At 37.3% G+C, this 23,039-nt stretch overlaps 1 protein-coding gene and 1 pseudogene across 2 annotated transcripts in view; one reads left to right on the plus strand and one right to left on the minus strand.

Annotated features, from left to right (window-relative positions):
- Positions 1–23,039, minus strand: part of LOC118719986 (vascular endothelial growth factor receptor kdr-like) — a 241,998-nt gene that overhangs the window by 87,915 nt on the left and 131,044 nt on the right. For both annotated transcript variants that reach the window (XM_036439878.2, XM_036439879.2), the window contains exons 13-17: positions 22,723–22,831; positions 9,556–9,849; positions 8,931–9,077; positions 8,621–8,746; positions 6,712–6,818 (exon numbers count right to left, since the gene is read on the minus strand). In XM_036439878.2, the coding sequence (XP_036295771.1) occupies positions 6,712–6,818; positions 8,621–8,746; positions 8,931–9,077; positions 9,556–9,849; positions 22,723–22,831 (783 nt within the window). The remainder of the gene's footprint in view (positions 1–6,711; positions 6,819–8,620; positions 8,747–8,930; positions 9,078–9,555; positions 9,850–22,722; positions 22,832–23,039) is intronic.
- On the plus strand, positions 14,702–15,593 carry LOC118720135 (annotated as a pseudogene).

Genomic DNA, 23,039 nt, shown 5'->3' on the forward strand with positions numbered 1-23,039 from the left:
CTCTCCTGTCAACAACCCATTCACAGATCAGGTCTTCCAGCTCGGAAAATAATGGTTGCTGACCTGATCCACACTTGTGCTTTTTAGTATTTCCCTTGTCCATTTATTCAATGAGGTTACCATACTCTGCTTGCCATTTTCAGACCAATCAGATACTCAACATCTTCTCTTTGCAGAAAGCAGTAAGATTTTGGCCCCAAGAGTCTTCCACAATTCCTTTCTTGTACTCCATGGAGTAGCTTTTTCTTTTTGCTCTCATTTCTAGGGGTAAAAAAAAGGAATTGGGGTATCGAGGTGGGGGAGGGGGATCACTTAAAATGACACAGGGGGGACTAGAGGGGGGGATCAAAATGGCACAGGAGAATCAGAAGGGGGATTACCATTTTAGTAGCCCCTTTTGATCCTCTTGTGTCATTTTGATTGCCCCCTCTGATTCTCCTGTGTCATTTTAAGTGATCCCCCTCCCTCCACCCCTGTGCCACTGAACACCTTCACCAGACATCCCCCCTACCCCTTTATCAGACATTTACCTCCCTGGGGCCTGCCTGAGAACTGTCACTGGGCTTGCTGGGGCCTGGATCTGGGCTGGAGCAGGGTCTGCCACTGACTTAGAACCTTCAGTCATCATGAGGGCAGCCTCGAGCATCAGGTAGTGTCACCAGAGACAGACCAGCACTCACCACCTTTGCCATGTCCCGTCTGCTCTAATCCTCATGTTCTTCTACACGTGTCAGAGAAAGTCTCCTCCTCTCTCCCACCCCGTGCTCACCGCTCACTCCGACCTCCGCTCCGCCTCCACACAGCAGTGATGTCAGGACTCAGCGTAACTTCACTGGTTGCTAGACACCAGTTGGGGCGGCCCTAGCGACTAGTTTACGGTAAATTAATTTTCATTTTGAGACAGAGCCTCGGGGGGGGCCTTATTTTCAGGGGAATGCCTTATATTTCACTCAGAAGGAAACCTGTAAGTAGGTCTTATTTCCGGTCGGGGAAACATGGTAGTTGATCTTCAGCATCTTTTTGTTACTGTTGTTAAACCACATCTAGTTTCAAGAACAGTCTTTGCTATCAGTCATTTTTCTCTAAATCTTTAAGGAAGTATGACACCTACCTGTCATAAAGTTGGGTTATTTAAACTCCAGTTGGTATAAGCACTGATGTTATCACTATGCTGACAGCTCTAGAAGAAGCTAGCCTAGTGGATCATGTCTCTCTCTCCAAGATGGATCTAGCTAAACACCACAAAATCTCCATGTCCCAGCCATATATTTCCCAATATAGATTTCTCTCTCAATATCGAGAAAATTTTAATTTAAAGAAAAAAAACAAAAAAAAAATGAAATTGTGGGACTTTATACCTAGTGTGAAGGGCTTTTAGAAACCTTCTAGTATAGTGTTTTCAATGTGTGGATTATGACTTATCAGTCTGTTGAAAATATATAGAAATTTACAGGCAGCATTTAAAAATAGAATAAAATATAAGTGTATTACATGAAGTAAAAGTAAGAAATTTTAAATAAAACTCTTGACTCATTTATACTGGATTGTGGCAGAAAATGTATTTTTTACTATTGGCCTTTGCATAAAAAATATTTGAAAATCTCCTTACTTTACAGATGGAGAAAGAAATGATCAGAGAAACAAAGAGCTTGTTGAAAGTCACACACATTAAGTTAGCAGAAGAGAAAAAATATGTGAATGCTAAGGGATTATGATTCTAGCTCCAGCATTGACCAGGGCTTAAGGTACATCAAACATCTACTTAACTTGTGATTAAAGGAGTCAAGGAAAAGTAGGTGACTATACCTCAAACTTCATATGGAGACCAAATGGGAAATCATGGACTTGAGCCATTTTTCCCGTGATCAAGGGTGGACATAATCCATCTAGAGTCTCCCTGAGATTGAAATGACCAACTTTATCACCTAGCCTTTTATTTCCAATCTCTATCACCATACTATATGCATTTTTATGTCAGAATGTTTCACACCTGTCTGAATGGCTATCAACAAATTCACAAATGGCCCTAACTGGTTTGGCTCAGTGGAGAGAGTGTTGGCCTGCAGAATGAAAGGTCCCAGGTATGATTCTGATCAAGGGCATGTACCTTGGTTTCAAGCACATCCCCAGTAGGAGGTGTGCAGGAGGCAGCTGATCGATGTTTCTCTCTCATCAATATTTCTAACTCTCTATCCCTCTCCCTTTCTCTCTGTAAAAAAATCAATAAAATATATTTTAAAAAACACACAAACAAATCCACAAATGACAAGTGCTGGTGAGGATGTGGAGAAAAAGGGAACCCTCATGTACAGCTGGTGGGAATGCAGGCTGGTGCAACCACTGTGGAAAACATTATGGAGGTTCCTCAAAATATTAAAAATGGAACTCCCATTTGACCCATTAATTCCACTTCCAGGAATATATCCTAAGAAACTGGAAACAACAATCAGAAAGGACATATGCACCCGGACATTAGCACAATTCACAATAGCTCAGATTTTTAAAACAGCCTAAATGCCCATCAGCAGGTGAGTGGATTAAAAATTATTGGTACATCTACACAATGGAATACTATGCTGCTATAAAAAAGAAAGACCTCTTACCATTCACAACAGTATGAATGGACCTGGAGAGCATTATGCTAAGTGAAATAAGCCAATCAGAGAAAGATAAATATCACACGATCTCACTCATTTGTGGAATATAATGAACAGCATAAACTGGTAAAAAACAAACAAACAAACAAACATTGATACAGAGACAGAGAAACATCAAACAGACTGCCAAACTTCAGTGGGAAGGCGGGGGGGGGGGGGGGGGTTTGGGGGGGGTAAGAGATCAACCAAAGGCCTTGTATGCATGCAAATAAGCATAACCAATGAACACAGGTACTAGTGGAGTGAGGGCATGAGTTGGGGGTGGGATGTGCATGGGAGAGGTCAACAGGGGAATCCTAACAAACATAATATTTTAAACAAGAAAAATAAAATAAAATAAAATAAGACTTACTCTCTCACCCCCTAAAAACCAAAAACAAAAAAAGACAAAATAACAAACAAACAAACAAACAAAAAACAAACAAACAACACACACACACACACACACACAAAACGAGGAACAGAAGGATGTTCTAGGGATAGAGAAAATATTTATGTTTTACCTCTATTATTAAAGAAGAAAATCAGAAAGACATGTGGAATAAGGGATTCCAGAATAAAGCCAATATCTAGGAGAACCTTAATAATATTCCAGAACTTTTGTCAATCTCCCTTGACATCCCTGCATTAAGTTTTGTACCTCCTATTTCTTTCTTGTGATAACATTAAAACCCTTCAAATAAAAAGGTATGGTTCTTGTGTTAGCAAGCTAAGGAAAACCAGTGAGATTGGCAAACTCTATAGCCAGACTCAAAGGGAGTGTGTGAAGTAATTTTTTTTTTTCATCATTTGAGAAAAGAAATCTGAGTACCTGGACTCTAATGAAAGAAAAGAATGAGTTACAGCTGGCTGGTTCAACTAGCAGGAAATCTTGGAGCTCCACGACCCCCCTGGGATATCTACCACAGTTTTCCATTAGCCTGGCTTAGAAGACTTCTTGACATGTTTTGTAAATCAGGCCTAATGTCTTCCTGCCAATTACTTTATTATTTTTCAGCAAAAGGAGATTTTGCCTAAATTGACACTTTAATTTTTCTCTTAATAGTTTAACTTTCATAAAATGGATTTTGTAACACATAAAAATGTTTTTAGAACAAGTAACCTTGGAAACAAAAGTCAACAAAAGCCAATTAATCACTTAATAGGGCTTTAGTTGTGACAATTATATATTTATCTATATTCTACGAAAATATATCACATTAGTCAATATAAAATGTATATCCTATATAATAAAACCCTAATATGCAAATTGCAAACAGTAAAATGACTAGTTGCTATGCCTTGCACTGATCACCAGGGGCATACGCTCAACACAGAACCTGCCCCCTGATGGTCAGTGTGCTCCCACAGGGAGAGCACTGCTCAGCCAGAAGTCAGGTTCATGCCTGTAGAGTGGTAAGGAGTGAGGGGTCCCAGACTTCAAGAGCCCCAACATCCCCTGAAGGGTCCCAGACTGCAAGAGGGTGCAGGCCAGGCTGAGAGACCCTTCCCGCAGTGCATAAATATTAAACTACAATCCAGCTGATACATTAAAATCCCCTAAAAATAATTCTTGAAAGCATTAGTTATACTAACTTAAAATTGGACATAGGCCCATCAATAGACAAGTGGATTCAAAAGTTGTGGTATAGCCCTAGCCAGTTTGGCTCAGTGGAGAGAGTGTTGGCCTGTGGATTGAAAAGCCCCACGTTTGATTCTGTCAAGGGCACATTCCTGAGTTGCAGGCTTAGTGCCCAGTAGGGGGCATGCAGGAGGCAGCCACTCAATGATTCTCTCTCATCATTGATGTTTCTCTCTCCCTCTCCCTTTCTCTCTGACATCAATAAAAATATATATATATTTTAAGTTGTGGTATAGAAGGAGAGGGGGTGGGACTAGGGTAGTGGGGTTCAATGGGAGAGAAAAAAAAAGAGACATCTGTAATACTTTCAGCAATAAAAATAAATATTTAAAAAAAAGAGACATCTGTAATACTTTCAGCAATAAAAATAAATATTTTTTAAAAAGTTGTGGTGCATTTATACAATGAAATATTACTCAGACATTAAAAAAATGAAATCTTACCATTTGCAATGGCATGGGTGGACCTAGAAGGTACTATGCCAAGTGAAATAAGTCAGACAGAGAAAGACACATAGCACATGATTTCACATATGTGGAATCTAAAGAGCGAAATAAATGACAAATAAAATTGAAACAGACTCATAGACACAGAGAGCATATGGTGGTGGCCAGAGGAGATGGGTGATGAAGAACTAGGTGAAAAAGGTGAAGGTATTGAAAAGTACAGATTGGTAGTCACAAAACTGTCAGGGGGATGTAAAGTATAGATAGGAGTTATATTAATAGTCAATAATATTGTAATAACTGTGTGTTGCACCAGTGGGTACTGGAAATAGTAGGGGGATCGCTTTGTAAAGTATATGATTACATATAATACATGTACAGCTGAAAGTAATATCCTATCTAATAAAAGAGGAATATGTAAATTATCCAACACTCCGTCACAAAGATGGCCACACCCATAGCCACAAGATGACGGTGCCCAGTCCTCTCAGTCCTGCTGGAGTCCCCCAGTTGGGAGGGGGGAGAGGTAGCCACTGAGAGCAGGCAGTGTGAGTGGCCCGCGGCAACCAGGCAAGTGTTCTATGCCCAGCTGCAGGGTGCGGAAGGTATGTGTTGTCACCCCGACAATATAAAGTAATAGTTAATGTCAACTGTAGCTGGAGGTGAGGGGAAGAGGCACCGTTATAAGGGGAGTCTGTACTTGCAAGCTCCTTCCCCAAGGCTTCCCTGGAGATTCATTGGGAAGATCAGTGCCAGCTGAAGACCAGAGCAACTGCTGCTAGTGGTGCAGGCAGCACTGGGAATCTGAAGATGAGGAGAAAATAGGCAGGAAGCATCACCCACTTCCCTGAACCTTCTTTCATAGAAAACAAAAGCCTGAAGCCACAGGGGGTTGGGCATAAGACACTCTTACAGCCAAGCCTCAAAAGAGGCAATCAATGGTTGGAGTAAAGTGCCTGGAGGGTGCTAGCGCTGAAGCCGCCCCCATCCTTCTTCTCATTTGCTCCCCTAGTAAGCAAAACCCTTAAGCTACTGAGAGTGAAGGGAAGCAAAGCCACCCACCCACGGGGCCACAGATGAGCCTCTGGGCCACGGAGAGCCTCTGGACAGCAGGTGCGGAGCAGCAAGGCCCTGCAGAGAGCTACTGGCGCACGGATTTGTTCGCAGGGCTACTAGTAAAATAATATTGGATGTAAAGTGTAATTGGGGGGAAAAATGAGATGAAATCTGAGTGGGTAGCTGTATTCTTATATCAGTTCCCAATTTTAAAGAATGCATAAAGTAAAAATGTTACAGGCCCTAGCCTGGTAGCTCAGTTGGTTAGAGCATCATCCTAATACATCAAGGTTGTGGGTTTGATCCCTGGAAAGGGCATGTACAATAATTAACTTGCACTGACCACCAGGGGGTGAGACAGAATTATGCAATGAATGCATAAATAAGCAGAACAACAAATCTCTCTCTCTCTCCCTTCAATAAAAACAAAAACAAAAACAAAAAAACTCTATTACATTTTAGTCCCCAATCTCTCTTCTTTCACACACACACACACACACACACACACACACACACACTGCTTGCACATACACTGAGTGGCCAGATTATTATGATCTCTGAATGCATAATAATCTGGCCACTCAGTATACAGTATATATATTTGAGGCCCTGGTGGCATGAATTCGTGCATGGATGGAGTCTGGCCAGCCTGGCCAGGGGGAGGAGACATAGATATGAGTGGTTGGCCGGCCGGCCTGCTGGTCGAACTCCTGGTCCAGTGGACAATTTGCATTTTATTTTTTTTTATTATATAGGATATACACTGAGTGGCCAGATTATTATGTGTTCAAAGATCATAATAATCTGGTCACTCAGGATATAGTCTCTTCCCATTGCCTAGATAAATAATCCATCTACCAAGAGATTGTTCTGAAACAAAAAGTATATTATGAGCCAGACCCAAAGCCCTGAAGTGCTTTTTATCCCCTACCTTTCGGAGTTTTCGAATGACCAGGGTGAGAAGAAGCCAGAAAAGAGTAGCTGCAAGGCCAGTACAAACAAGAATAATGACTTCAATATTGGATTTCTCTTCAGAGCCTGTAAAGACATTGAAGACAGAATTTATTAAAATAAAAATGAGTTAGTACATTGCAGAAACTGAGAGAAAGAAGGAGAAAATTACTGTCTTTTACAAATCACATTTATTTCTAAAGGACAACTGTCACCAAGTGCCAAATTTTGTTTGTGAATATGTAAATTTTTTATGGAGTGTGGCCATTGCTTTCTGAGATTTATAGAAAAAAAATCCTTGATAATTGTACTAGATGACTCAAAAGAAAGAACTGAACAAATACTATATTTATATATCTATAGATCCATAAATCTATAGATCTATAGATCCATAGATCTATAGATCTATAGATCTATAGATCTATAGATCTATAGATATATAGATATATAGATATATAGATATATAGATATATAGATATATAGATATATAGATATATAGATATATAGATATATAGATATATAGATATATAGATATATAGATATATAGATATATAGATATATAGATATATAGATATATAGATATATAGATATATCTGAGGCAGAAAGCCAAAATGAAACATTTAAAGTTATGTTCTGCCTAATTAGCTGGCTCTCAAGGACAAAGCCAAAATAGGTGTGAAGTATGGTATCACATTGCCTGAGTTGAATTCCTGGCTCTACCATTTAACAGCTGCATGACCTTGAGGAAATTACTAACCTTTCCGTGCCTCAGTTTGCCCATCTGAAATGGAAATAATATAGTTATTATTTAGATGGGTAAACTGAGGCACGGAAAGGTTAGTAATTTCCTCAAGGTCATGCAGCTGTTAAATGGTAGAGCCAGATTTCAGAGATTAACTAATTAACTTATATGCATATATGCATAGCTCAGGGAAGTCCTGAGGAGGAGATGGAGTGGGGTAGTGGGGATCAATAGGGAAGAAAAGGGGATATCTGTAATACTTTCAACAATAAAGAAAAAAAATTAAAAATAAAAATTGGAATAATAATAAAATACCTGCCACATAGAGTTATTCAGAATATTAAATGAGATAATGAGAAGTGAAAATAGCACAGTGTAGTGTATTACTTATTTTATCTATCTTATTATTACCAGTTTCCCTTTTTGTTTTGTTTTGTTAATTCTGTGGATTATCTCAGACCAATGTGAGGCCAGATTGTTAAATCAGCTAATATGATTTGCCTGATATGACCTAGAAGAGTATATCTAGCAGAATGTGCAAAAGGCTTTAGAGATACCAAGATGGTTAGCCCAACCCATAGCATTTCTTTGAACAGATACAACTTTTCCTTTAACAATTAAATAGTCATTATAATGGCATAGGACATTGGAATAAAGCACCTTGCCACAAGCTTTAGCAAGTATCTTACTTTCTTTGGGCTTCATATTCACAAATAAAAGTGGTCAACTTTTTATTTTTTATATTTCCAAATGCCATCAAATATTTTCCAACCAACAAAAGGGAAATAATGCCATTTGATACGTTTTATTTTGTAAAACATTCCCATATCTTGGCCTTTATTTGTATCACCTCTAAAAAATAGACCACAGCTGGTGTTATTATCATTTTAGAAATGAGAAATCTGAGACCCAGAAAGGCTTACTTAAGATCCCATCAAGTTCACAACAAGTATGGGGTTCTGAACTCAGGTTTTCCAAATCATGCTACTCCACATACCTTCTCATTGAAAGTGGATATACTAACTGTATATACATGTTTGCCTTCTCCATTGTCTCTCTGCACTGTGCCCCCATCACTAAATGCGTTTTTTTTTATTTTTGGGGTTCCATTACTGATTATCAAGATAGCCAGGAATTTCCAACTTACCTTCCACAGTGATAACAGCTGCTGTGCTGACTTCCCCCAACTCATTGGTCGCTTTGCACAGATAGAAGCCCTCATCTTCTTTTTTGGCTCGCTCAATAATAAGGTTGTTGTTTTCAAAGAAGATCCCTGTATCAACAACATCCCCTATTATTTCTGAAGTGTTTGCACTGAAGCCAAATCTTAGAATATGTTGAGCCCCTATCTTATTAAGTCAATCATGGGACAGTTTCAAAGTCAAGTAATCTCAAAGGAGCTGCACCAACTCAAGCCCTCTTGATTAGAAACAACTACACAAGATCTTCAGACTCACCTGAAGCAGGAATAATAGGAACCCCATTTTTCAACCAGTGGATGTTAGGCTGTGGTGTTCCACTCACTTTGCAATCCAGCAAAATCTTCTCACTGCTGTTAACCTCAATATTGGTAAGATTCTCAATAATGAATGGAGCAACTTTTTCTATAGAAAACAGTAAAAAGGCAATATTTTTGAGGAAGGATACCACATATAAATCACTTAATCTCTGTTTTACCCCTCATGTTTAATCAGACAATGGATGGTTAAATGTTACCTTATGAAATAAAAGAGAGGATAGATGGGGATAAAATCTACTGTAATGGTAAAGTGTGTGATGGTTTACATTTTGTATTCTTCAATGTCATATTTAGCCACTGCAAGCAATAAAAGTGGCTGCTGAAGAGTTTTGGTGTTAGATGGACCAAAAATTCCATTCCCAAATTTTTCTATCATCTGTTTTATACAGAATATACAAGACCCTTTCCTTGAAATGTCTTCAAGAGACCTCAGGAAACAAAAGATTGACTGGTCCAGCCTATAAGTAAGACAGAAGTTAGTAAAAGCCCTATCCTGGTTCAACATCCCACACAGTAGTTGTCTTAAATGCTAAAAAGTGTTGGGAAAGTGCCTCCAATTCTACCTCTAATTAAGAGCTGAGTATTATGTTGCATTATCTTGGTGATGTTCCTCTGAGTCCAAGCCTTGCATTTATACTGCCCTTTATCCTTCTTGGTCACATTCTTAATCACCAGTGTCAATGAGATGGAGTAGTTATTTTTTAAGCTTTCTGTGTATATAACAGGAATCTTCTCTCCAAGGGGGTTGAACCAAGCAAGATGAGTGTAGATATATTTAGCTGCTTTGCATTTGAGCTGAGCATCATAGCCTTCAATTGTTGAGACCAGGGGTTCTGCCTCCATGAAGTCAGTCACATCTGTGAGGGTAAAGAAATGTCACTGTGAATATGACAAGGCCAGATAAACTGACATACAGCAACACACTTTGTTCTTTTTCCTGAAAGCCAAGATGCAGAAATAAAATATATTCCATTAAGGACAAATGTCCAATAGTAAAGACCCAATTACCTTGAGTTTTCAGGATCATTCCAGTATTATCACCAGAGTATAACAGAGTCTGAGAATCTGTCAATATGGATGTCTAACATATATATGGTTCAACTTACAAACCTTCAAAGCAATTCCCTCATGTTAACTTTAAAAACAAGTCTGAGACAAATAATATCACCAGCCTAATTTCATAGATTAAAATAGAACATAAATCCAAATAAATGGCAGAAACAAGATTGAGGCACCAGGTCTACTGATGTGAGTTTTCATTTTTGCAATTTCATGCTGCCACTCCACAGGTAAGTTCTTATTTTGGAATTTATACCAGATTCTTTTTATTGAATTAAAACATGATTTTAAAAGGAAAATAGTACTTAAATGCAAACTCCCTCTAGAAAAAAGGGTAGTGCAACAATTTTAAGCACTGAATAGTTTATCACAGATGTGATTAGGAAATAAAATAGACAGCTTTGTTAAAATGAAACTCTGGATATCCAGATTTTTACTTGAAATATAGCATGCAAAAACACTTTTAATCCTTTTTGCAAATAGGATTGATATAAATTATAAATAAATAATTGACTACTATACCAATGTTCCTATCCCCAAAAGATACAATAATTTTCATATCTGAACATTACACACACACACACACACACACACACACACACACACACACATTTGCATACACTTTATTTTAAATAGAAATGACTACAAATAGCCTGGGGAGAATAGTTGTTAGATAAGAGCAACCAGTTGTCCTGATTCAAGCCTAGAGATTTTAATCCATTAGGTTTTTTTTTGGGGGGGGGGGCATGACTTTTGGGGTCAGGAATGATAGAAAGTATTCTTTCAGTCAAAGCTTTGTAATTAGAATTAAATGATTAAAATTTTCTACTTGCCATGCCATTGTATTATCATTTTGTTTTTTTTGTGTGGATACTTGCTTTAAGCACCCCAAGAATTGCTCAATGTTTTCTCTACCAATATTTATATTGATAAAATCTATTTAAAAAAAAAAACTATATTAATATTTTGTATCATGGTTCACAGAATGTTGTTATAAACACAGATAATTTTTGTAAATATATATTTTATTGATTTCAGAGAGGAAGGGAGAGGGGGAGAGAGATAGAAACGTCAATGAGAGAGAATCATTGATCAGTTGCCTCCTGCATTCCCTGTACTGGGGATAGAGCCTGCAACCCAGGTATGTGCCCTGACCAGGAATCAAACTATGACCTCCTGGTTCATAAGTCTATGCTAAACCACTGGGCAATACCAGCCAGGTTAAAAGAAATAATTTCTTAATTCCTTTTATCTAATATCTCTAGGTTCAGTGTTGGTTTTTTTAAAATATATTTTGGGGGTAGGGGAGGTAGACGAGGGTAAAGAAGGAATAAATGGTGATGGAAAGAAAGTAGGCTATGGGTGTTGAACACACAATACAGTATATATGTTGTATTATAGAATTTTACACTTAAAACCTATTTTTTTAAACCCATGTCACTTCGATAAACTTGGTGAAGTCTAGGTTTTAATCAATTAGAGCAGTGATGTTCTTGATTGAAAAATATGGCTAACAGTTGAGCTGACAGTTTTCAAATTCTGGGCTCCTGTTATCTAATCCACTCAGTAGTGAACCTTCATATCCCTGAACACTAGCATCAAATTGTTGATGCAGAATGCCCATTTATTTAGTCATGTGTAAATGACTGCTGAGCATGGAATAATTGGCCCTCTCCCCTCAGATCAATCCTTCCTTCAAATTTTTCTGTGGTTGAAGAGACCTGTTTCCTATAACCAAGAATAAAAACCTCACTGTTATCTTTGATCCTTCTCTCCCCCTCACCTTCTACATCTCACTTTCCATCACTTGCCAAATCCTATCAATTGTTCCTTTGACATAACTTTTCCTCACCCATCCTTTCTATCTCTCCTATGTAGCTATCCCATTCTGGGCAGTCATTACCTCATTCCTGAATAATTAAATGCTTTCCTAATTGGTTTTTTCTCCTCCAATTTCACTATACACCAAACAGTCTCCCCAGACCACCTCATTCATCCTCCATAATTTTGATCAAAACCACCATCCAAAGCTTTCAATTACTTCCCATTGCCTCCAAATAAAATTTATATTCCTACCTCACTTATTCAAAGTAGACTCTTCCCCATCATTTATCTTCTCCAGAAATCATCTGTTTTGACCTGCCTAATTGTTCCACATGCTCCACAAATATTTCACATTGGGTTATGCTAATCTTCCAATGCCAAATAAAAATTTATCTCCGCAAACAGTTCTTCTCTGTCCACCCACTATTCTCTCTCTTATGCACTTATGACAAGTATAAAATGTCTATTCATTTATTTGTTCATTTGTTTACTGCTTCTTTCCATCACTGCAATGTAAAGTCTATGAGAAAAAGAACTACATAAGTTTTAGTCAGTGCCATAGTCTTAACATCTAGCATAGTGTTTATCATGTCACAGATGCCCAATAAATATTGCTATAATGAATGACTGATAATTGCAATATGCATAACTTTTGCTCATGCCACCCTCTTCCCTTAAAATGCCATTACCAAACCCAAACATCTTTGTTTTTGTAAATAATTAGTCATCAATTAGTGTTCTGTTTGTGTGTGTGTGTGTGTGTGTGTGTGTGTTTTAAAGCCCTTTTGGCTATTATGTGCTGCCCAAATTGACTCCTCCCTTTCTTGGGCTAATACTATCTGAAATTATATACATACCTTGAGGTATTAATCACATGTCTCTCTTTACAATCAGTTTATTTGTAAGATGCTTGAGGATACCTCATGGAGAGTATGAAAACAATATTATTTTACTGTATTTCATAAATTTGACGCAAACTATCACATGATGTATTTTTATTTTTATAAATGTCCCTGAGTCTTTTTCATATATATCCATCTTGTCTCTGTCATTAGTTTGTCTTGACTCTTTAGATTATAAAACTGCTTCAAGTAAGGAATCCTTTCTTGGTTATTACAAAGCATTTTATGAACACTCCGCAACTAACAAATGTTTTAAAATGTTATGATTAATGATAAACTTTTTGTAATGCAGTTGACAACATATATTGATGAGGATCCTGTAGAGTAACTTTTGGGCAATGAGTTTAATATAGCTATGATTACTGGCCTTAAAACTATTATAAATTCAGGCACTAAAAGGTCAGAAGTTCTCAGAAAGGTAAACATCCTTGCTTCATACCAGGTTGAATCATGTTTCCTGACAAAAGTTCTCATATATGTCTGAAATCTTGAAAGATAAAGACAAAGCCCTGAATTCCATGTTATGAAGGTGCTTTTCAGCTGTAGCCTCTGAAGATATTAATGTCTTATTTTAAAAAGAACTGCGTACTGGGATGGATAAAATACTTTATTCTTATAGAGTACATTTTTGTGCCCACCTTTCACCAGTTTATATGCTGAGGTTTTAAAATCCAATGTGATGTTATTTGGAGATGAGACTATTTAGAGGTAATTTGACATTTATATGAGGTCATGAGGGTGAAACTCTTATGATGGGATTAGTGGTTTTATAAGAGGGAGAAATACCAGAACTTTTTATCTACCATGTGCAGAAACAATGAGAAGGCAGACATCTGCAAGCCAGAAAGAGAGCCCTCACCAGGAAACCAAATTGTCCAGCACATTAATCTTGGCCTTCCCCTGACTCAAGAACTACAAGAAATAAATCCATATTGTTTAAGCCATCCAATCTGTGATATTTTGTTATGTAGAGATTTTTAGAGGATACACAAGTAGGTAGGTTACTCTGTTATCTACATTACTGAAATTTACCTGACCAGTGATCCTAACAAGAAGTTATGGTGGTATTGCTGGTTACATTTGAGTCTTTAGTATCCTCTTTCCTCTTTCTTCCCTTTGCCCTATACGGCCATATGGATTTATGACTTCAAGTCTGACATTTCAGAGTACCGTATTTTTCGGACCATAAGACGCACCGGACCATAAGACGCACCAGTTTTTAGAGAAGGGAAATGAAGAAAAAAAGATTCTGAAACAAATAGTGTCCTAAAATATTTTATGTGCATTAAAACCCAACATCACAGTCATAAACACATGTAATCAACCCTGTAAAGTAAACAGCAGCATTTAGAACCATTTTAGAGCCAGGCAAGCACACAGAGACCACACAGAGCCGGGCAAGTAAAAAAACTTTTTTTTTTAAAGTATATGTGTAGGCTATATTTGGACCAATATAGGCTATATTTGGACCATAGAACACAGGGACTTTTCCCCCCCACTTCTGGGGGAAAAAAGTGCGTCTTATGGTCCGAAAAATACGGTATGTGCCACTGCCTTTTTTCCCCCATCCCAGCCTAATATAGATATCTCCAATGTCTCATGCAAGTAAAATACTTGCTTTCTCATATGTTGTATACCCTAGAAACCATGACTTATGGGGACCAGATGAAAAAATTCAAATTTAAAAACCTGGATTTTTTCCCCATCAGATCTTTGAAGGACTGTCACTGTGAAGAGCAAGCAAGCTGACAGTCTTTGTTTCAACTTCAATGAGTTTAGGAGTGTGGATGGAAGCAAATTTACTATAAGGGAAAGCTTTCTAATAGAGATGCTCTAAGGTTAAACAGGTTTCTTTGGGAAGTAGGGAAATAGTTTTATATCACCAGGGACACCCAAGCTGAAGTTGAGTGACTTCTTGGTAGAAATGTGGTTACAATTAAAGCATTCGAAGAAGGGAGAAGAAGTATTTACCAGGTGATCTAGCAGGATCTTTAGAATCCTGACAATGGGTTATTCTAGGACACTGACAAGAGACAATAAACAAAAGCTTTTCTATACTCTATGACACTGGCCCTTAACTTTCTAGGAATACCCTCCCATACATTTTGCTTCCAGAAAAGTCAAAAGCTGTCTAGAAAACTCTCCATCTGAAGCATCTTAGAAGCACAGAGCATCTTTTGAATCCCAAATAACTTTTGTACATTTCCCAGGTGATTGCCAAGAGTGGTGGAGGGACAGATCCTCATGGTTGATGTCCGAGGCCATCTCCTGGGCCATCTGGAGGCAATTGTGGCCAAGCAGGAGGCAATTGTGGCCAAGCACGGCATCAACATTTCCAGTGATTTTCACAGAAACGAGTTGAAGTACCAGCTCTTTTTCTATAAAAGGATGAACACCAAGCCATCCTGCTATCCTTACCATTTCTAAGCCCCCAGCAGCATCTTTTGGTAGACCTTGCAAAGCATGGTGCTTCAAAAAATCAAGTTAGGCCAGGCCACCTTGGACTGCCTTAAAGTGTTCGATGGAATTCTGTCACCCTATGACAAGAAATAGTGAATGGTGGTTTCTGTGGCTCTCAAGATTGTGCCTCTGAAACCTACATGAAATTGTGCCCACCTAGGGCACATGGCTCATGAAATTGGCTAGAAGTACCAGGCAGTCACAGCCACTCTGGAGAAGAAGAGGTAGGAGAAGGCCATGATCCATTAATGGAAGAAAAAGCAGCTCCCGAGGCTAGGAAACAGGCCAAAAAGAATGTGGAGAAAAAAATTAACAGATACACAGGGATCCTCAAGACTCCTGAACTCCTGGTCTGAGCCCAATAAAATTGTTAATTCTTCATGCTTGGCATGGTCTGCCCTTCCTGCATCATGGGCCTAGGATTTGAGGGACCCCCAGGGCACCTTTGACCTTAGAAGTCTAAGAACACAGAAGGGGCCTTAATTACTGCTGTTTAAGAAAGGCATTTTTAAAAAGTGTAAATGGCTCCAACAGCTGTACAGCATAATTTGCCTGTGACATACTCTTGACAGCTCTAGGAAATCAACAGAATAGTTAGTTCAATTTTAATGTTTATAAGTAAGCTGAAAACACAAGGTTAAACTTTCCACATGATCAGATACTATACCGTGCAGCTGTTAGGATATGAGGTGACACTTGGAAACAGGATGAACTTGGTGTTATACAGGTATTAACAATTGCACAAACAGCTGTGGAGTCACCAGAATTGCCCCTTTTTATTTCTCTGCATCTTGTAATCAGAAATGAATAAAAATTTAAAGGAAAAACATCTAGCTGGAAACCACAATGCTATTAATTTTTGTGACAAATGGAAAAGAAATGAACTCATATACGTCAAAGCCTTTGGAGATTTTCCAAAGAGGCTTTAGGTATGAAAATCTCAATTCCAGATTTCTTATGTTTGTTTTAGCTTTGTTGCATCTCAGATACAAGCCATGGCAGGGCCAAAGGTCAGCTGAACCCAAATGATCAGCTAAGTCACTTTAAATGAGCTATTTCCTCCTTAAAACCACAGGTCTCAACCTGCAATTTTTTCACTATGAAAATTACAAACCTGCCAAAACTGGTTTGGCTCAGTGGATAGAGCGTCGGCCTGCAGACTGAAAGGTCCCAGATTCGATTTCGGTCAAGGGCATGTACCTAGATTGCAGACACATCCCCAGTAGGGGGTGTGCAGGAGGCAGCTGATCAATGTTTCTCTCTCATCAATGTTTCTAACTATTACTCTACCTTCATCTCTGTAAAAAATTAATAAAATATATTTAAAAAATTACAAACCCTGATTTTTAAATACTACTACTACTACTACTAATAATAATAATAATTACGTTAAGTGAAATAAACCAGTCAGAGAAAGACAGATATCACATGATCTAACTTACCAGTATATGTGGAATATAATGAACAAAATAAACTGATGAACAAAGTAGGACCATAGACATGGAAGCATGAAACAGACTGACAGATCTGAGGATGATGAGAGGGAAGGAGGCAGGAAGAGTTTAATCAAAGAGCTTTTTATGTAGCCTATAGACACAGATAATAGGTGAAAGCCTGGGATGGGTGACAGCTTGGTGGAGGGCATCAAAAGGGGAAAAACAGGGTACATCTTTAACGCTCTCAACAACAAAAAGCCCAGTGAATAAAAATATAATATTAGATATGTGCTTTTGGTTGCAATGATTTTTTTTAATGATGAAATGTTCAATATCTATCTATCTATCTATCTATCTATCTATCCATCTATCCCTTAGTTGGGGCAGAAGAAAGCCATTCAAAAAACACTATTTTGCTTGTAAATCAGAATCCTCATTGGACTTGAGTTATAAATGGGAGAAGTCCCAGTCATTCCATTAGAACTTAGCTTTAAGGTAAAGGAGAGTTTGGAGACTCCATTTTGAGATACTATATTTTTTATCTTTTGGGTGCCTGTGTTTTTAAGACTCAGTTTAGTTTTATCTGGAAACAATGAGTAGCTCATATGCTACCACCACTGTTAGACTCAGACAGAGAATCCTGGTAGGTTGTCTTATTTGTATTTTGAGCAACAACTGGAAGGGGGTTGATTCTACTTCATTCCACTGCTTTTGGACATATGATGTGGCAGAGAGGCTTTGAATATGACCCATTTATTTTTTCATACTGTCTGCTTAGAAAGGTCCTATTCTGCTCAGTAGTCTTTCATGCTAAGAAGCAACTTGCCAAAAGTAAATTCCTTCTGTTATGTTGGGGCTCAAGCTTGTGAGCTTTGAATAGTCATTAATTTTAGACAAGAAAGAAGTTCAGTTTCAAACAAAGCTGTGATGGCCCCAGTCTCTATTCACCAATGGGAGCAGAGGAAAGAGCTGATAGGAACTATCTGCAATTATGCTTGCAAAGCCACATCTTCACTAGTATCCCTTGCTGAGACTGTGCTCTGGGCTGTTTGGGATCTGGGTGGGAATGCCCTGTCCTGAATACTTCCTTGTATAGATGGTAAATTTCTCTTAAAACCAAGTCACTGTCATGTAGAAGAGCCCTGAGAACATCTGAGATTGCTCTTTTCAGCTAATGCAGCCACCTAAATTGGGCAGCTGAGGTGATTTTAGAAAATGACAGAAAGTTAACAGATTTTTCTGACTCATTCTATACTTGCAAATAATAATAATAATAATAATAATAATAATAATAATAATAGTCTTAATTTCCTTGTATTTTATCTTTGATTAGTTTAGTTTAAAACTTCTGTATCCTCTGGTTTCTGCTTCTGAAGCTATCAGGAGAGTCAAACTGACTCTAGGTGGGGCTAGGTAAAAGAGAGAAGCAAAATAATCTGAAATGACAGACCCTTTTTAAAGTGTCTGTAAACTTGTCAGAAATGTGCTAATGAATGGACAAAAATATTTATATAAATAAGAAGTTTATAAAATGTCAAAGTAACAGAGGGAAGATTTTTATCCAGAGTATGGAACACTAAGAATAGAGATTCATTTCTTCCTCATCTCCCACACCTCCCACCTTTCTTATCTCCCTCTTTTTCCCTATACTCCTCACATTATGACTTAAGACTTTTAACAAAATCATTGTTATGGAAATGCAGTTATATATTTTTATCTCTTTTTTTTCTGTCATACTATAGATAAAAAAACATTCCCAGAGAAGGGATGTAATTTACCATGATCACACAACAAGGCTTGGCAATGGAACAAAGACTATATCACCAGTTTTCTAATTTCTAATCCATAATTTGCCTATGTGCTCGGACTCATGTTTCCTTACAACCTGACATTACCATATTCTTCTGCTCTCTCCACAGAATAAATTGGATGGGGCATTTAATGGTAATGAAGATGTCTGCTGCATAAACAAAGACTTTCAGCCTTTTTTTCTGAGTAGCTTAGGGAAAATCAAGTGTATTGGAGCATGTAACAATGTATAAATCTAGAAAAGGGTATTTGATAAGTGAGTTGCCAGGCTGTTTCCATGGAGAACAGAATGGAGGTGGAAGAGGAAGCTGAAATTAGAGCGATAAAATTATAGTTAAATTCGGAATATTTGATGCATAATTTATAATGGGGTTTGAGGAGTAGAGTGAGTTGCTTGAACAATCCCATCTCCCTTGGGGACTAATTCCCTTATTGTACTGTTGGTACATCCATCTTTGAACTTTTTCAGCTCACTTTAGCTGTTTCCCATAAAGCTATTACACAACTCCTGAAAGGAGAGAAGTTGCTAATCAGAAAAAATAAGGAAAAGGCTGACTTTCCTGCTTCCATTCTCAATGACTCATTCTTATGTGTGTGTGATGGGGGCATCTCTGTCCAATCAGACTCCAATTGCTTGGTATAGCAAGCCACAGTATAATGTTCACACAAGTTCATCTTGATGAGGTCTCTGTAGGTGTAGGATGGTTAAGGTAACTATTATCAGGAGTAATATTTTAGGATCCAAATATTCAACAAAACAAGCCTAATAAGAGACATAATCCAGTATTCCGTCTTCCAGTATGTTGTTTCTACTAAAGATAGAGGCACATGACTTGAAGGAAAGATGGAGAGAGAAGCCAGGAAGATTTGGACTTAAACTGCCTTTTACTGGCCTCACCCATTTTCTGGCCTAAGTACTGTCTCTAGTTCCAAGGCCCACTGCCTCCTAAAATTATCCTGAAGTGTTTCCTTGTTTGGCTCAGCTTTGACTATCGCAAAATACTTAGTATTATCTGAAAGCTTGGAAACTATGTATAATTGTGAATGCTGTTTTCAGATCAACAATACTGATCTCAGAACAAATCCCAGAACACATGCTGTTATTTATAGATTGTCAACTAGAGAAGATCCTCTTTTCTCTGATTTACATAAATCATTCTTACAATGTCATTGTGACTTCATTCCTTTTACATTCTCTCTAGGGTGGAACATTCTAAAAGTTTCTACTCAGAGGGCTTTCTGAAAGTGTAAATGAATTATGTTCAATGTTTCATTCTTACATACATGTATCATCCCTAATAATTCCTATATGTTAGTAAGGAACTATGAAGAAATGACTCTCTGGGTATGTGTACTTCTATGTGAACATTATACTGTGGCTTGCTATTCCAAGCAATTCTAAGACGTTCATCTTGATGAGGCCTATGTATGCTTAGGATGGTTAAGATGCTATTTTTAGGAGTAATAATTTAGGATATAAGTATTCAATAAAAACACAGAGAGAACTACTCAAATAAGCTAGAAAGCTGAAGAGAGGGCCTTTGTCCTAGGCTTCAAGGAGTGTAAGAACCTAAACTTATCCTCTGGGAATAGAAGTATAAAGTATTATCAGCTACACAGAAACTGTCTCCGAGTAAGCTAAAACGGGAACTCTGTGGTAATTCATAAGCTGAATATAAGCCAGATTGGACAGCTCTATGATGCCCTCCTAGAAGGTGATATTTCTTGAGTTTTGTAAAATTTTCAATAAAATAATTTTGAATATTTCAGTTTTAAGCCAACTGAGCTACAGAGAATTAAGGAAACTACCTTTTTTCATCTTTGAATGTGAGCATTGGCAAGAGCACAGAACCTCTCTAAGGCCAGAGTTATGGCAGCGGTGGCTATCAGGGCGTAAATATCTGAAGAGCCAATAGCTCTTTTGTCCTGACCAATCAAGGAGTTTTTCTTCATAGTTCCAGTCTTAGAAGAGTTTTTGTTCCCCCCTGTGGTCTTTTCCTCTCTCTGTGGTCTTTGTTATAGAAATCGTATCAATTGTCTCTATATGGTATAGGTTGGCTTTGTGTTTTAGTGAGCTCAAATATTAGGCAAGTACTTAAGAACATAGACTCTGCAGCCATGCCACCCAGGCCCACCATATTCCAGCTGTATTTTATTTGTACTTCAGTTACATCAGCTATGAAATGATGATAAGTAGCTGCTTTATTAACTGTGGTGAGGATTAGTTGTATTAAACCATTTAAAACACATAGCACAATATCTGACACTATGCTCAATGAATGTTAGTTGTGGCTGCTATTATTTTATTATGGTTAGTGCTCAATGTTGTTGTTGTTGTTGTTATTATTATTATTATTATTATTATTATTATTATTATTAGACTCAATCAGTCTCCAGAATTTGAAAGGCAAACTCATTGATCTGACATTTACAGAATGTCTTCAAAGCTCTTATAGGAAAACCATGAGTGACTAAAAACTCAGCAGCTCTCCACAGCAGCAGCGATTTATGCCAATAAATTATCCATTATGGTCAGTTCTCCAACTTCTTCCCAGAAGTTTTACAAGCTCTCAGTGGAACAAAACTACTTATTTGTGATAATTCTTCACACTTGATTTATCAAGGTTAACAATCCATGGCACATTCTACAATTTTCTCTGTTGTCTCAGCCTTATCTGCCAAGAAAGACAATTTAGGAGTGGGATTGCCTTTAAAAAGTAGAGAGCTAAAAAAATAAAAATAAAAAGTAGAGAGCTCAGTTCTTCTGTTTACTACTCCTCACTCCAGAAGTTTCACTTGTTTTTCTTTAGTTGCCTCTAGGATAAACTACACAGTGATAATTATTATATGACACTTACTAGTGAACAAGAATTATAAAACTGTCGAGAGTTTATTTCAGAAATCACTTTCCTATTCAACAACCTTATCACCACCTAAGTTTGACGAAGCATTTGGACTGACCAGGTATCTGGTCACATTATTTCTTCTTTGCCTCACTCTGTCATTTCCCTCTAATGTCCTCGGGAGCAAAATAAGATAGGAGGATAGCACAGAGATGTAAATATATACAGATTGCCTATTATAACTCTCCAAAGTACTTCACTATATAGGTTACATACATTTTCTCATTATTGCTCATGACTGGAGAATGTATACATAATATTTACCACTTATTGAAGACAATATATGTCAGCCACTTCATAAATACTATCTCAATCCTCATACACTAATGCTCTGAAGTAGGTATCCTTATTTCCATTATATATGTGATAAAACAAGTCAAAGGTTGAAGCAACTTATTTAAGGTTATACAATCAATGAGAATGTAATAAAAAAAGAATTGGCTTAAGAAATTATTTAATTGTGTCAAACGTTTAAAATGTTTGTAATAAATTATAATGCCTTCAGTTTTAAAGAATGATTAAAGGATCATACTTTAAGGAATAAAATAATAATATGATTAAAAATGGATGAATATTGAGAATATCATGCTAAGCAAAATAAGTCAGAAATAAAAAGTTAGGAACCATAAGATTTCTCTCATATGTGGTATATGAAACTAAAAGGAATAAATGAACAAAAGAAATAAGTAAAAACTCATAGACACACTCAATAGTATTTTGGTTACCAGAGGGAAGGGATTTGAAGGGGTAGTAAAGGATAAAGGAGGTGAAATATATGGTGATAAAAGATGATTTGATTTTAGGTGGTGTTCATGCAATGCAATATAAAGATGATGCATCATAGAATTTTAATCTCAAAAATATATAATATTATTAATTAATGTCACCCAATAAATTTATTTTAAAAGTAAATAAAATAAATTTATAATAAATTAATTTAGTTCTGCACAAGATTAGATATCAATTCCTGAGGTTTTATTCGCATCACCTAAATTATTGACTACAACCTAATTTTAACCAGACATTGAAAGAAGAAAATGTTAGGGAGCTGGAAATATTATAAATTAAAATAAAAACAAAAGAAAGTTATAACAATCAGATTCTTGTTAAGGTGTTAATGTTTTATACTAATTTATTGTGTTGCTCCTTCCAGGACATTAGCATTTCAGCCAAATTCTGCCTTAACCTCAAAAAATGAGCAATATGCTACATATTTTCACTCAACTTTGCAATCTTGGAGTTGAGCTGGAGGAAAAAAGGTATATTTTCCATGCATCTCTAATCACATCATAGAAGACCATCCATGTCTGCTTTATCCACTCCAATTTAGAATTTACCTGAGACATAGAAATGTATGCTTCTCTCATCAATCCCAACTTTGTTCATAGCTATGCAGTAGTATATACCAGAAATGTTGCTTGTCAATATCTTCAGGGTGCTCAGAGTCTAAAGAAAAAAGCAATGCATTAGTCCCAGTTAACAAGGTATAGTGGTTATTAATGCCATTCACCAGGTATTTTTGATTCTTGCCCCTTTCAGGCACACAGTAGATTTTCCTTCCTGGATCCCTTGTGCTTCAGTGGGGCCATGTGACTAGTCAAGGATTTGATAAAGGAAATGATGTTGGTACTTTCTAAACTAGAGCACTTACCTG

This window comes from Pipistrellus kuhlii, unplaced genomic scaffold (genome assembly GCF_014108245.1).
Source record: "Pipistrellus kuhlii isolate mPipKuh1 unplaced genomic scaffold, mPipKuh1.p scaffold_m20_p_16, whole genome shotgun sequence".
Lineage (NCBI taxonomy): Eukaryota > Metazoa > Chordata > Mammalia > Chiroptera > Vespertilionidae > Pipistrellus > Pipistrellus kuhlii.